General features: G+C 40.5%; 1 protein-coding gene across 1 annotated transcript in view; it reads left to right on the plus strand.

Moving 5' to 3' along the window:
• The window catches only part of dok6 (docking protein 6), a 45,153-nt gene that overhangs the window by 7,879 nt on the left and 20,059 nt on the right, over positions 1–17,215 (plus strand). Inside the window, 1 exon segment of the mRNA XM_056434301.1 lies at positions 13,207–13,314. Within this exon segment, the coding sequence (XP_056290276.1) occupies positions 13,207–13,314 (108 nt within the window).

Below are 17,215 nucleotides of genomic sequence, written 5' to 3' on the forward strand. Positions count from 1 at the left end.
GCGCTGTCCATAACAGCTTTGGGTCCCCGATGTCTTCTGATGAGCTGCTTTGTAAAGTGCAAAATTCTCTAATCCCATTGAGGGAGAAGTCACAGCTCAATAGAAAATGACTCTTCATGGCTATTTAATCTTTCCAATCCCTGCTGAGCCTGCCCCCTGACACTTGATTCAACACCAGAAATGAAAGCAGAGAGAACAAGCATATTATCCAACCACATTTCAATTTTTGTTCCACTTTAGATCATTATTTTTCTTTATAAAGTGCATAAAACATAACAGAGCATATCATATAAAGCAGCTTTAACAAGATGTGTACAGTCCATCACATGGGGATTTGTATGTGAAAGGGGTCGCTCATAACGTTCGTACCACAGAGAATTATCACCCGACTCTGTTTATGGAAATTTCAGTGCAACTGTAATGTTTTGAGTCACTCTCACAGCTCTCATCACCAGCGTTAGCAGCTGATTTCAGCTGAAAAAAAGAAGAAAAAACGGACTGTATTCTTACGGCACTAAAGGATCGGCAAACCAAGTGAGCAAGTTGTATAGTGGAGCATTTAACAGATATTTCATATTAACACTGACTTTATTTTAAAAAGGGCATACTTTCAGCTACATCTATTCATTTAGTTATAAATATATTGTAACCAAAATGTATTTATTTAAAAAAACTATTCGGATCAGTGAGAAGACTAAGACCATTTCTAAAGACTATTTCAACACTATTTGTGATGTGATGTCACGAGAGATCTTCCTTCACCTGCTTCCCTGACACGGAAGTGAAGTTGTTGACTAAATATAAATATTACATTTCAGCGACATGAAACAAACAAATTAAATTTTCCTATAAAAATGGTGCTCTCCCTGTTGTCACTAAGTTGGTAAGTCTCTCAGTAGTGTTTTTACAAGAGAAGCTTTGGTCCTCAAATAAAAATGTTTTTTATATATATATATATATACAGGACTGTCTCAGAAAATTAGAATATTGTGATGAAGTTCTTTATTTTCTGTAATGCAATTAAAAAAACAAAAATGTCATGCATTCTGGATTCATTACAAATCAACTGAAATATTGCAAGCCTTTTATTCTTTTAATATTGCTGATTATGGCTTGCAGTTTAAGAAAACTCAAATATCCTATCTCTAAATATTAGAATATCATGAAAAAGTATACTAGTAGGGTATTAAACAAATCACTTGAATTGTCTAATTAACTCGAAACACCTGCAAGGGTTTCCTGAGCCTTGACAAACACTCAGCTGTTATAAATCTTTTTTTTTACTTGGTCTGAGGAAATATTAAAATTTTATGAGATAGGATTTTAGAGTTTTCTTAAGCTGTAAGCCATAATCAGCAATATTAAAAGAATAAAAGGCTTGCAATATTTCAGTTGATTTGTAATGAATCCAGAATGCATGACATTTTTGTTTTTTTAATTGCATTACAGAAAATAAAGAACTTTATCACAATATTCTAATTTTCTGAGACAGTCCTGTATATTCAATTAGGTTGATCACATTCAGCTGAGTGATATTGTACGGTAAATGTATTTTTCACCATATTCACTGCATCTTATTCACATATTCCCCTTCCCACGCGAGGCTTTTCTAGTTCTCTGTGGGACTGTAATGCTATATTGTGCTTCCCACTGGAGGCTCACCTATAAAACACCATGCCTAGAGGAATCTATCATAGCTCCATTAACACTTCTGCTTCATCCTCCTCTTCTCGCCTTCCTCCCCTCATTAATCAACAGACCAGCCCTCGGGGCTCTGCAGCTAAGCTCACTCTCAATTTGTGTGTGTGTGTGTGTGTGTGTGGGGGTGGGTCTGTGTGTGTCCATACAGTGTGCTGGCATTGTGTTTATGAGTATTTGCATGTGTTTTCATGCGTCAGAAATTTAAAAATACAATTTGTGCTGTTTCGGTTAAGGACTAAAAATTAGAGAAAGATCAATCAAGAAATTCCTTCAGATGTCGTTATCAGTACGTATAGTCTTATGATAAGAGTCAGTTCTGTTCGATTCAGAGGAAGTGTACCGGGTCTTCAAGGATGAGTTGTCATACATGCAATCTGCTTTGTAAATAATGTCTCAAAAGGGGACAAGATTAAGTTATTCTTTGAAAAACAAAAGTCTCACCTACCTTTTTTTATTTGAATCACAATCTATAACGAGTTCTTCTCCTGCTGTTACCTTTCATCAGCCTGCTTGCCAAGCACATTCCGTACAGTGCACAGCCAAAGATAGCCTCAGCTGTGTGTTAAGGGCCGTGTGTTTGTCTGTGTTCTTAGTTTTGTCAATGTGGCGCATAGGTAAACATTATTATGGCCTTGTTATAAAATAATGAAATATTACACCTGATCTGCTTTAATTGCAAGCAAATAGCCTTGTTGAATAATGTAAATTAGCCCTGGCTTTGGAGTAAACGGCTTTTTTTATGTGGCACTAATTATCAAGATCTGTATTATTAATGTGTTGATAAAAGAAAAATAGACCTTGGGTAAGTTGGAGGAAAAAAAGAAGCTCAAGTCACCCGTCTATGTCGAAGGACTGTTTGTTTTGAGATGAGTTTGTACGCTCCACTCCTCCCCTCCCTCTTTCTTTCTCAGGGGGGTTCTTTTAATAGTAAGGAGGTGACAGTTTCCCCTCTCTGAGCACGGAGGTGACAGTTTGGTACCTGCCTAACTCTCACGAAAAGCGACAGATGACTCATTTAAGTTGCACCAAATGTTGCCTGCTTTTTAAAATTCACACTCCATTATAATGAGCCGAACTGACCTTGAGTGTAGGCCAAGGTAATCTGATCCCCCTTTCTATTAGATAGCCTTTAATATTTCCCTACGAATTATTGTTCAGGGAATGAAATTTTGATAAGGTCTGCCAAGAGAAAGGGAAACACACTATAATAGCCTTGGCACTTTGAGCGGATCTTTTAATGGTCATAATGGAGGAAAAAATGTCTCTGAAGAGTCATAAAACAATTGAAAACATGAGGTTATTGCAATCAATTATAGAATAGAAGAAAGAGGAGTTAATGTGGCACACTTTTGACCCATCATGAGTTGTAAGTTTGCCATCAGATGAGGACTTTTAAAGAAAGGAAGTTTGTTTTTGTTGTTTTGGAAGCACACATTGGGGTCAACATTAACTGGTGTTACATTAACACACACCTTCCTCCCTCGAACTCCCCTCTTAATGTTCGCTCACTAAGTGATAATTGCATTCTTCAATGATTTCATGCCGAGACACACAGTGACACCGAATCGCAGCCCAATCATTCCAAGGGAGTGTGTTCATTAGAGATGAGAGAAAACCAACATGACCAACTCCATCGGACCCCTTTCTTTGACATGGAAGTGTGCTTCCTCCTTTCCCTTCTTTCGCAAACAGACGTCCATTCCCATCGTGTCCCCTTTATTTCCTGACCAAATGTGGCTGAGTGGAGTTATTTCCAGGGAGCACACATCTCTGCTTTTCTGGTTGTGAGGGAATAGTTGTTGCAGACACAGAGCCCACTGCTTCACCGTATCAAAATAGCAGCCCGAACATCAGTGCGCGAGTACCTCTTTAGAATTAATCCTTGGGGGGGGGATGACTGCACCAAGGCATGAGGATTACTGCTTTTAGGGCTTCTGATGAAATTCAAATAACCAACGCCTGCACAAAGTGTCCTGGAAAACACTGTTTCATAACATCCTGTGAAACATGCAAACATTTCACCTCACAGTGGTCTGCGCCTCATTCGATTTCACAGCCTTTATTGATATGATGATCAAGTGGTCGGCTAATGGTAATTGGTTTGCGTGTGGGCAGGAGCTCCTTTCATTCTCTTACTTTATATTCTCTTCCCTCAGAGGCTCGCCGGTCACTTCTGAGGCACTGGATTTGGTTTCCATGTAACAGCCCCTCACCTGACTTAGATGCAAATGTTGCTCATCAGGAAGCCACCGGCAGCACAAGCAGCAACATATTGAAGTGGAAAAATACGGCTGTGCCTACATTACAACGAGACCTACATGGAGGTTTGTGCATGCAGACTGTATTCCTCTTCGTTTATGGATTTAGTTCAGTTCAACATTCAGCCACGCTCCAGGATACACTGCTGGACAACTCACTCCAGTCTCATAACAAAAATATCACTGCTCTGTATTGCTGCCTCCTGTCTCCAGAGGTCTCAGTCTGCTAGTTGGCGAGGGTATTCTGACATAGTTAAATCCTCCTTTGTCTGCGTGTTATTGTCTGTGAACGCTGCAGCCTTGTACAAGGATTAAATGGACATTGCTCTGTGTGTGTGTGTGTGTGTGTGTGTGTGCGAGCGAGCGGAGAGGATTGCTGACTAAAGCTGTAATACATAAAGAGGTTTGGATAAAGGATGGTTCAAGGAGCAGGGAATTGACATAATGATGACTTAAAGCAAAATAGTCCCTGCATAAACATTTTTTTTTACACATGCACTGCCTTGTATGCCGTTGCCAACAGAGCTCGCCAAGCTCATTGTCCCTGGAATCTATAGTGGCGTAAATGTATACGATAGAATAACTGAAGTAAGCAACATTATACAACTGTATGGGTGTATTATGGTATTATGATTGGGGTGTGGTGCTTTGTCCTAGCTTTTGTCAGTTGGACTCTGTCCATGTCCAATACCCAAGGACGGATGCCGGAGAAGCCATCGCCTAAATTCACACAAGCAACCTTGTTTATACCATTAAAACAAGTCTGCTCCACTCCTCTTCACTCCCCCACACCTGCAAGAGAAACTTCAATATTGACCTACATCTCCTTCAGAATAATTTGGCTGCTATTTTCGTGCTGTGCTTTAAAAAGAAAGAGAGAAAAAAGCCCTGCTACAGTATCTGTGATGTCTGGTTTCAGCACAGTGTGTGACATTTTAAATAATGTTTTACCGCTCAAGGCTGCGTTGCCCAGCGTGGCTCAAACATCTCCCTCGTCTCCCCCCACAGTTAAAACACACAACACATACTTTCCCCACACTCAGGAATGACAATTGGAAGCACAAAGAGCCTCGGCGTGTGGCTTTCCAAGGTGTGTAGTTTGTGCCTTAAATTAGGGGAAGAGAGTTTCTTATGGTCGATACAGCAAAAGGTAGTCGTTAGCATCTGTGATTAGTGCTCTGACCACAAGTCCCAGGCATTATTCATTATTATTCATGCATCCTAATGGTGGGCTGCAGCCACTCCCCTCTGTAGCTCTGATATATTCCAACGCACTACTTTAGCTCTCACCACCTCATGGTCCTTTTCACATCTTTTAACCCTTGTGTTGCCTTCGGGTCAATTTGACCCGATTCAATGTTTAATGTCGGTGTTCTTTCGGGAGTCAACAAACAAACATAAAGTACCTCACACTTAAACTTGGAAAACAATATTAATTCTAATAATTTTCTGGAGATTTTAATAGCTGGGGTCATATTAACCTCAAGGGTAAAATATGTTAGTAAATATAAAGGTAACAGGAGGGTTAAACATTGAATCGGGTCAAATTGACCCGAAGGCAACACAAGGGTTAAGCAAACCTTCCTTCTTGTGACCCTTTATTTCTGGTTCCTTTTGTAATGCGCTTTGTCCTAATCTCTTGTTTGCGCTCTTATTTTTCTATTGTAGTATCACTTGCCCTTGCAGTATTTGTCACATTGGGTAGACGCACGCTTTGCTTTCGGGTTGGGGAATCCGCTGTAACGTGTCGTCCCTTATGTTTCACGCCACATTGGGATCTTGAAATCCGGCATTCAGCGACGAATACTCAGCGTGTAATGAATGCTACCCGGCTACAGCCAAGGCCTTAACCAGGGGAAATAAGGGTTACTAATATTGTAATTTTACAATTCGGGACCAATTTGGCTCATGCATGTTGGATGAGAATGTCCAATCATGCACAGACACAAGAAAGAGACGATGAACGGGAGAGGAGACATTTGGAAGAGAGAGGGTGACGACAGAAGGGCAGGAGGAGAGGCACAGATGAACCAGGCTTGGATAAAAAGTGAGAAGGGAGAGTGTGTGTGTTTGGGTGGGTGGGGGGGGAGGAAGTGATTACTTGCTACTGAGGTAGCACTGCATTACACATGAGGATTTGAAATGGCCCAGATAAAGTAATCTATGATTAACTGGGGAGCGGCTGGCTCGCCACCCTGCCAACAGCTGTAGTCAGGGGCGAATTACAAAATGATGGGATGTCCAAACATTTTAGATGCGGTGGGAAATATATTTCCTTACAGTGGAGGGAGGTTCAGTGGGGCTGAGTGTTGCGTATAAAGTCAAAGGTGACAGCCGGCGACGAGGGAGGAGAGCGACAGAGGGAGCACCGGTGCATTTAAGGCAAACGTTTTAGTGGTCGTATTTAACAGAGGATTGCTGAAAGGGTCCGAACAGTCCTGGGAGGATTTGGGTCAGGGGGAGTCGGGGGTCGTGGCGGGCGGAGTGATCGCCGCAATGACTGCTGTAACAACTGTCTGACAGAATAACAAATCAAATTATGAAGATGGACACAGCGGCACAGACCCCACTGCCGTCTGAAATTGATTGCCAGCACCAGGAGCTGATATTGTCAGGCCCGGCCTGTCGTAGTCCATCAGCCGTCATGATCACCAGGGGAACACTAAAGCTCATGCAGAATGAGGAGGACCACTCCATCCACACGACTGCGTGGCGTTAAACAGAAAAACAAACGCAGACAGAACCCGGCTCTCTCCGAGTTCATGTTTTCTCTCTGTGATTACAAGGTTAGAAAAGTGTTTTGTTCAGAAGACGGTTCGTAAACAGCTCAGTATTCCAGTGCCTGCTAAATCCGGACTGTTACCATGTTTGGCAGGACTACCTTGATTGAAGTGCTCTCGTGTCTGGTATTATTGCCAGCATGTGCAGCAGTAATCATCTTCCTATGATTGCAGGACAGATGAATCACGGAGGGGTTACAAACCCTTCCCACATGCGTCCCTTTTTAAAATGTCTTAGGAATGCAAGTGCACCTCTGAGGTATTATGATTGTGTTTCAATATTACCTCCCGAGAATTTAACAGGCGTCTATTTTTATTCTGCAATGTGATTTGTCATTTAACTGAAGCAGGTTGTCATTGGAAATCATTTTCATGTCTTCAGACAGTTCCTCAGTTCATCCGAATGACACGTGATTTTGCCTGTGGGGGAAATGGGCCCATATTTTATTGAGTCGAGACAGTTCTTGAATAATGCCAGAAGCTTCCGGAAAGTGAATGGACTTTGTGTTTGAGGCCACTAACAGAAAATGACCATGGCTCTAAAGAGGGCTAATGACTGAGGTCCATGAGGTGTCTGGCTTCCTAAATTCTCTACTAGATCTCTCAGTCATGGTTTGACACACTCTGTCAGACTATACCACCTGTCAGTATCCCAAGTGAAACTTTATTTTTTTTATTGTAACATTAAATGTCACCATAAAGCAAGGTGGTTTTATTTGAAGGTAGCCGTGCTCTTCCCACAGTCGGCTTCCATCTGTCTGTGATCATATGTTTGGCTCCAATCCGTCTTCCGGTCCCCCCGAACAACGGTCTCAGTGTGGTTGTTGTCGTGGAGCTGGTGTTGATGAACTCGCTGCACCTCGCCAAGTGCCTCCTGAAGGGGTTTACTCACCACAGACAGACCTGCCTAAAAGTGAAGGGATTGCCCTTGAAATGTTCTCTCCATCTTTTCTCTGCTGCCTAGTTGACACACTGCGTTGCTTTGTGTGGCGACGTGGTCATTGTTCTAGTGGAGCATCACACAGAGATTAGGGATGTCACTATATCTCATACATTTGGCATTCAATACCAATACCAGCACAATTTAAAAAAAATGTGTTTCCCAATTCAATACCACGGAAAAAAAATATTGAACAAAGAAATACAATTTCTCTGGAACTTTGATTTTCTCTGCTTCATTACGGTTTGCATAATTTTTTGGTGAATTTATTATTAATCCCAGATAATCCCCTTAAATGTCCTGCCAAAAACAACATTTTTGATTTACATTTAAAGACATCATGATAATTATAATTTCCCTTTTCCCTGATAAGATAAAATAAGATAATCCTTTATTAGTCCCACAGTGGGGACATTTCAGGATCACAGCAGCGGGTGCACATTGGAGCAAATAAAAGATACAAATATAACACAAAACACAATAACAATACTAAATACTAATACGAAAATACTTAATATACAGAGGAAACAAAATATATACACAAGGCAGTGACCAAAGTGACTTCTCAGTATGTCGAATACCAAGTGGGTTTCTTGCACCTTAAGCAACAGCCTACATAAAATACATAATGGTGTCAAATGAAAACATGCTCTTGAACATTCTGGTATTTTTACTTTTTAAATTTCCACCATATCTCAAGGTCGGTCTAATTGAATTGGTAATGCTAAAGTTAAAACCAATATTAAAATATTCATCCGAAGGTAAATCGTGGCACTGAGTTTTGCAACCAAAGTGTCTGGTCTTGTTTCATCTGCCTTGTTTGCAAACTCGTGAAACGCTACCATGTGTTTAAAAAAATCAGAAGTGGCTTCTTTTGGCCACTCATAGATATGTAATATTTTTAACTAGTATTTGAATATATATATATATATATATTTAGGATGCTCATTTGTATGGTTCCTGAGAGTATTGTAAAGACAGACACCTATACACACTACAGTGTACATTGTTGTAGCTGGAGATGCTCGCCAACATTTTGATCTTGTTGTCACGCTTGGTTTTCCTTGTTGATAAAAGTGCCATGGTTAAACAAAAAATCACACATAGAATGTGCAACATGCATTTTAACTACACTGTCATGATTCAGAAAAATATGTTCAAAATCTTGGGGAACTTGTGTTGGAAAACATATTTTCTTTTATACCACATTCTAAGATTGTGTTAATGAAGTGTTACATTTTAATGACCCAATCTCATCTGGATTTCAGTGGCCCTGCAGGTTCATCCCACCTCTCAGAATTTAAATGAATGCACAATAAAAAGACTCCTTCTTTCGTGATCCTTGTGACTTGCTGCATTTCAGCGTCACTGAAAGCACCATTTCCACCAGTGGTTCACAGGCGTAATAATGTTTAATAGTTGTGTAGACATTGTATCTCAATGAGCAGGTAATTGTTGAGACGTTGTATCTCCTCCCATATACTAATGATCCCTACACATGTGGCTTTGTCTCCGGATGACACAGACCAATTCTATTGTCTGGCTTTTACGAAACCGTAACAGCGTATCCAGATTTATTGGATAAAACAAAACTAATAGTTATAGGCTCCTCGGTTGGGAGAGCAGAACTGGATTTACAGAGACAGACTTACCTCTAGACAACAGATAAAGAGTACAATCTTTGTCTCAGAACTACACCTCAAGACTCACTGAAGGGGTGTCACCAGATCAGATTTTTATAATCTTTACAAATAAATAGCTAAAGTATGGCTATTCCTCTCTCTGATACAAAGACACACACAACATCATCATTAATATTTAGATGCTATGGACCAAACATAAAGATTGCAATCAATCACATGACAATGTCTATGTGTTGGATTGGATAGTTTCCAAACGGTAGCCTCCTTTGTGTAATTGATCAAAGGTAGCAACAGCATTTTCTTCAAAAATGTCCTCTTCTTTAATACTTTTTTCTGGAACTGTTGGTTTTGATTTCATGGAAAAGCAATGTATTCCACAATGTTCTGGAATTAAATGAGTCACTTCCAGGTCACTACATGTTGCATAGTCCTGATTGACCAAAGGACTGACTGACAGTCAGCATTATTGGCTTTAAAAGTTTTTGTTTTTTACATTTAGCTGTTTTTAAATGTAGTGTAACGGGATTCGCGCCGTCACCCATGGGTTTCCCCCCTAAGCACCAAGGATCAGCCAATACTGTGATATTTGACAACATATTTTATTCAGGGCTTCAGACGGAAGACTGCGCCTCTGCTCACTCATTCTTTCCGCACTCTCTTCTGCTCTTTTATGGGTGCAGCCTCAGCTGCTGGCTCATTGGTAATCAGCCAGAGCAGCTTGCTGATTATCAATCAGCCAGAGCAGCTGAGGCCAATTAGAGACCCCACCCCCACCGCTGCCACATGTAGCTTTACTTGAGGCAAATGAAAGCAAACTTAGAGACTGTCTCCAGTGAGTGAGTGTGAACGAGCGAAATCGAAATACAAGAAATAACAATTGATATCTCTTTATTCTTGGCATTAATATATATTATTATTATATTTGTTTCCATTGAAGGGTATATTTGACACCGAACTAGTTCATTTTTATCTCGGTGATAGTGTCCAAATGAGCATCAAATATCACAATGACCCTGGAATTCTGTCTCTTGTCATCATAGAAAACTACAGAACAAAATCACTTTCTGATTGAACCAATCTATAAACTGTCTGAAACAATGGATATCCGGGCCCTCCCCAAAAAATTGCCGCGCAGCCATACCCAGGCGTACTACTCTTCATGGGCCTTAGCCCCCCCCCCCCTTTCTTTGAATCCTACAAATGCCCCTGGTCGCACCTAACCAGCAGAGAGTCCCGTTAACTTCTTTGCAATTACAATACGTGTTAAGAGTGTCTCTGAATAAGATCTCCCAGCAGCCAAAGAACAGGACTCCTTGACAAAGCATTGACAACTGTGGAACAGGCACAATTTAGCCCTCTCCATTCATACCCCCTAGTTCTTATTATGCATAAGCTATCTCACTGAGTTTGCCTTTGTGCTGGTATAATTACATAATCTGAGCAGCACTCCTCGCGTGAACTACTTTATGTGCGGCAAGCAGGCAGCATTGCTTTGACTGAAGCTCCCAAAAGGGAATTGAGGTTAGCTTTAATTTGACTATTTAAAAGTTGCAAATGTAGTCATGGCCATTGTCTAAAGGGTTTATCAAAGTTACTTTTTTTTCTGTCAAAGCTGCAGTTTTGTTTTGTTTTACTAGGCATTTTTATAGACATAAATACACTGTTTTCAATTTTGAATAAGATTTTATCGCCCCCTTGCTTCCTTCCTTCATCTTACTTTAAATCATTTTATGTATGGGGGGTGTAGAGAATGAACAACCATGTATAAGAGGGTGTGTTGTGCACCACTCTATGTTGTGTTGTTTGCTGTTCATAATGGGCCTGGGCAACACTTAACTAGAATGGAGGCCCATCAAGGCAGACCGATAAGGACCGAGGGATCCACTCTAGTCAATTACTGCAAAGTGCCAAGTTCAACTCAGTGGGCTTTTTATGAAGTACACCGGCTAAGTAAACAAATTAATCGTACATCGATGGTTCCCAAACACAATTGTGTGGCCCAGGGCAATCGTATATCAGGCAGAGTGATAGCGGCTGTCGACACCAGGAAATAGAAGGGACCCACTATTAAAGATAGGCAACCACATAGGACTCATAAGCTATTGGCTATCACCCTTATGCTGTCTCTCAGCTGCACTGTTGTGAATGTTTTGGGCCGTTTACACCTTTGGTTGTGTCAAGAGAAACGTTATGTTTTGAAATGCTAAAGTATTGATGTGGAATGATATTGAGCTCTTTTTTATTGATCCTCAGGGATGTTGCTGTCCAAAGAAAACCGTGTATCTACAAATGTAGCTATTTAAATGCTGCCCATTGGTATACAAAAATGCTTTGCATCAAAGCAGAACATGGGGCTGTTCCTCTTAGATCCTGAATGATGATTACATGGTCTGCTAAAGACTGCTAGTAATTGGAGGTAACATGACAGATGCACAAAAACATATCGTAATTATGTGTGTTTGTATGCATTCATTTGCGTCCCTTTTCATGGTTTGACCTTGAAGTATTCCATTATACAACATCCTGTATTTGTGTCGTCTTGAGCTGGTGGATAAGCCAGACTTAGGTCCAGAAATCAATACAATATATAGTAATCTGAGAGAGGGAGAGAATACGAGCGGGATAAACCAGACAGGCTTTTTGTCTCTGTGTGGCAAAAAAGATAAACTGACTACAGGATGGAACTAAGTTGCTTGGCCTGTAAAGCAGACTGTAGTTTCTTCAAAGCATTTTAGGAATATGAGTTTTTGCAGTATTGCTAATAAATAAACCAGGGAATTTCCCATTTCATTTGGGAAATGAATTAATCACTGAATCAATCAAATATCAAGGATCTAAATTATTAATAGCAGAAATCTTAATAAATCAAATTCCATTTTTACTGAACTACATTCCCTAAAACTAAATTATTTTTTACAAATGTAATATCTCTTTCCCTTGTGTACTTCTGATATTTACTATTCCATATTCTGCAATGCAAATGTGGCGGTCGTAGCTTTAGGTTAAGACTCTGGTGAGGATTCTGCCATTGAAAGACACGTTCAGGATATCAAACCAAATACTCAGTGTTTCTGAAAAATAAATGCACCTACATGCACAACCAATGATGTTGTATTATCTAATCCGTTATCTCATAACATTTGTTAGAAGCTCTTTAATTCTTTCTGAAGATGCAGCCTATATTACTTTTTTTCTTCTCCATTTTTCCAATATGTTAAATAATCCTATGAAGAGTATTTGGAGTTGCTATTGATCAAGATCAAAGCATTTACTCAAGTCCTAAACACTCTGACAATGCACCATCAGCTGTCAGACAGACCAGTGAGATGAATGCATCAATAATGAGCTCATAACATTTGAATGAGATCCATTCCAAAGAGATGAAATTGCAGCTGTATTTGATTTATGAGGCAGAATGGTTTGGTTTCCTTTCCCAAGACTTCTGTTTGGTGCTTTTACTCTCTTCTTGATGACATTCAAGCATGTGAGGAGGGTGAGACTCACTTTACTCTGCCTGTACGTCATGACCGTGCTTCCCAATGTAAACAACATGAATGAACCCTAAGGCCAATCTAAGTTTAGATCAATGGGAACATATTCCTGCTCAAGTGTTTAATTCCTTTGATGATTTTGCATTTTGCTGAGGGAGCTTTATGGATGAATAGTAAACTTGAATTATAGGGTAGTAACTGGCATTAATTTCTCTGCTCTCAGCTTTAGTAGAGCAAGTGTTTATTTATCACGCTTTTATCACGCTTACTTTTCCTGATCTATTATTGTGTGGTTACAGTCAGTTTGTGTTTTTCTGGTGTCTGTATCTGAAAAGCATGTCTTTGCTCCAGGAGAGTTTCAGTAACCGGGCGGCCATCGCTCTTTGTTGTCAGATCTTCCGGAGGTGTTGGCTGGTGTTCAAGAAGGCCTCCAGTAAAGGTCCACGGCGGTTAGAGAAGTACCCGGACGAGAAGGCAGCCTACTTCAGGAGCTTCCACAAGGTACACACACACACACACACACACACTGAAACTCATTAAATATTACATTCTGGTTTTCATTCAATTTGATACCCTATTGATTTACTTTTTTTCAATACAGCACAGCATTAGTCACATCAATATTAGAGCTGAGATGATTAGTCAAATATTCCATTAGTTAATTGATTAGAATAGAACATTCATCTGCAACCATTTTCATGAAATTTCATGGCTGCAACTAGTATTTTCACTATTGATAAATGTTCCAATTATTTTTCTGTTTATAAATGTATCTCTACAATTTTAGAAAATAGTTAGAAATGCAGTTATATATATATATATATATATATATATATTTATAAAAACAACAAATTATAAGTATATAGTGTCTCAAGGTTTATGTATATTTAGTGTATACAAAACAAGTTTAACTTTTACATTTGAGATGCTAGCGGTGAGGCTTGATGGTGCTGATGTCAGTCAGTCCTTTGGTCAATCAGGACGATGCAAAATGTAGTGACCAGTTTTTCATGAAATTACTAATCAATATTCCTAATGATTTGGGAATAATCTGACCTTGTGTCCAATGCCACCATCAAGTCAGAGAATGCCACTAATATATAACACACGTATGGCATTCAAAAGTTTCTTCCTAAAAGAGATTAAGCGTGTTGTCTCACTCCCCAGCGACCAGTTGCTGGCGGAGTCTAAATGCTACTCACATAAGGATAAGGAAGTTTATTGTCATTGTAAAAAAAAAAAAAGCTGGGGGCTCATCATTCAGTACAGCAGCAACAGTAAAAAACATGTATAACAACATTTGACATTGGCTCATCATCAGACAACATCCACAATTTCATTTTGCAATTTGGACAACAGGTGGAATTAATTAGCGTTAGTTGATCAAATCTGACACCAAAACTTCGGTGCCTGGTCTTCTATTAAGACATTGGATGTGTTCTCGTAAAGCGTCAGGAAACGTGCTCCAGTAATAATGTGAAATTAATTTATTTGAGAGAAAGTGACGCAGTAAAATGCAGCACTTGTATCAGGTTAGGTCACTCAAGGTAGGTGTTTTTTCCCCGTAAATATTTGTATATAGAATCACTCAGTACTGTATTAAACTCTCCTACCAAGAACCTGTTTTTCATCCATTGGTCACAGATGATAGAATTAAAGATCCATTAAGACACCTTTTGCAACTTCATCATCTCCTCTGGGGCCCTTTCCCTCCCTTTTGAAAGTAATAATCCAGTCTATAATTTATCTCTGCCCGCGTCATAAGCCCTTTGAAATTCTCCATGTATGACTCATTATCATGACGATGGGAGATGATGTTAAGGCTATAAGACTGTGAACAGACTCGTAAAGTAATGAGAGGAGATAACAGTCGAGCAGAGGGGACTTTGACACCTGGTGTCCTATGTGGCTGTAGCTTGAGTCGTCTGTAGCATTACTGTAACAATGTAATTATTAATTTCTCACCGGCTTGGTAGAGGTTCAGATCCACTTTGTAATCCCTCGCTGCTCCAGTATCAGCCATGTATGGTGACTGAAGCGTCTCTCTGCCTATTCTGCATCATGCTGTCAAACTAGGCGTCCTGTGTGGCTGTAACCCCCCCCCCCTTACCAGGGGCATCTGATACACCCTGCACCGGAGTGAGCGATGAGCGCACACATGCACCAGTGCACCTGGTAATGCATCGCCACAAAGATCAAGAAAGGTCTCATCTGAGGGCTTCATACAACGCTGCAGTGCTTTGGGAGGAAATAGGCTGCACTGGTGGCTGATTTTTCTCTCTCTCTCTCTCTCTCTCTCTCGGAGGCACTGATCCACACAGTAAAACAATCCCTTCATATTTTGAGCAATATTTCTGGCACCGTTAAAAGTTTTACTGTGTGCTTCACTTTTCGAGCTCTCCTCGGCTGAGCCAGCTGAAGTGGAGAGATGGAGCTGTATTTAAATGCCCAAACGCAATATGTCCATATGGAAGCAGGTGGCTTTAGTCACACGAGTGCAGTTGTTTGGTTGGTCCACCACTTTAGAGGGAGTAATATCAAAAACAATTGCCATGAATTTGTGTACAGACATTCAGGACTACACACAGTCATGAACCACTCAGAATGCAGTGTTTCCCCTACCATTCTATCAGGGTGGCGTCCCCCCCGCCCCCCCATCGACGCCGCTCGCCGTGGGTCCCTTTCCTATCGCGGGGGGGGAGGAGTTAAGCTTAGGGCACCAACATGGCTAGAAGCAGCACTAGTCCCGCCCCCCTGAAGCTGTAAACCTAGGGGAAACACTGGAATGTATTGCGATCCCTTAACTTTTTCGAGCACTATTAGAACCTCAACATGGGTCCAGTACTTTGTTTTACCACTTAATATGCTAAACTAATGACATTTCCTTCATTCTAAGCTGTACTTCTTCAAAGTGAGCATGCCAATACACTGAACTGAGAGCCACCATTGTTGAGATTACCTGCTAAAAATCATGGTGGCATTGTCATACTGAGCATGTTAGCAAGGTGACATTCACATCCTGTAGCTGTCAGCACTGAGCCGATTGACCAATCACATCAATGGCCCAATGAGCCCTGGCTATGTGTGTGACCACCGCAGAAAGACATCGGGATCCGTTTTTCCCAAAGTGGATTCTGATTCTATTTGTTTCCGCTGCATTTTTCTTTCTTTCCCGACATCCCCTGTAGTCCCAATAGTCGTGGCCTCAACGCACATTCAAAAGAACGGGAGGCCTGCCATTTTTACTATAACATCTGATTTGGTTTGAATGCAGCCTTCTTGATATATGAGATCTAATTTACACCTTTGAATAAACAAGAAGAAAGATGGAGCGGGAGGAGAGGAGAGGAGGAATAAGTCTCATCACAAATGATTCACTTCGCTCAGACTCTAGTGCCTCAGGCTGGGAATGCACCCAAATCTCTCCCTTAGACACATGGCTACACAAACACACACACACACACACACACAGACAGAAATTAATGGCTGCCTCAGAAATTCCCACAGTTGATGCTTGCTTTGTAGCAGTTCTATGTATGAAGGGTCTGCCTGAGGACAAATACATACGGTATCCTCACAGGGACAAAACAGAATCACCTCGTCTCATATCAAATATTTAGATACTATCTTTGAGGATGATATGAAATTACACATGGTAAACTTTCATTATTCATAGCCTCTTTCTTTTTCTTTAATGCATTTAAAAGTATCTCTATGTAACTTGAATACTGAGCAGAGGATATCTGACAATAGAGGGCAAATGTACAATGTGTAGTATTATTGAACAGAGAGATCTGTCATGACGTATGTTGTGTGCATTATTAGGTCTGGGCTTTTAACCTTAAACAGTCAAGCTTTACTATGTGGGCAGTGAGCCCAGCTAATTAATTTCCAACAGTCTGGCAAAGGGCCCACAGTTAGCACACAATAGACTACAATACTGTAATGGGCCTTATCTCCCAGGCAGAGCGAACACAGAGGAGGCTGTTGAACAAAATGGCCTGTAAATGCGGGTAATATTCAATTAAATGTAATCTTTTCTTTTTTTCTCCATCCAAGATCAATATCCTGCTAAAGTGATTTAGATGCTTTTGATTGCCGCCCCCACCCAACCTCCACCCATTGACTGGAAAATCACTTTTAAGGAGGCACTTGAACAGCAGATCCACAGTGTTACAGTATCAGCGTCAGGTCAACTTTATTCATAAAGTGCTTTGAGCAAAGCGTACGATCAGTGCGCTACAAGGAGCTGACATTGTGGATGATTTCTTACTTTTTAAAAAGAGCTTTTCATAATCAAATGAAAAAACACTGCCATTGTTTATCTATATCTTAAGATCCCCCACATTACGTTTTTTTTCTTTGCCATCCGTTAAATGCAAAGCCTCCAACTACTATTGCA

Source organism: Pseudoliparis swirei, chromosome 16, assembly GCF_029220125.1.
Source record: "Pseudoliparis swirei isolate HS2019 ecotype Mariana Trench chromosome 16, NWPU_hadal_v1, whole genome shotgun sequence".
Classification (NCBI taxonomy): Eukaryota; Metazoa; Chordata; class Actinopteri; order Perciformes; family Liparidae; genus Pseudoliparis; species Pseudoliparis swirei.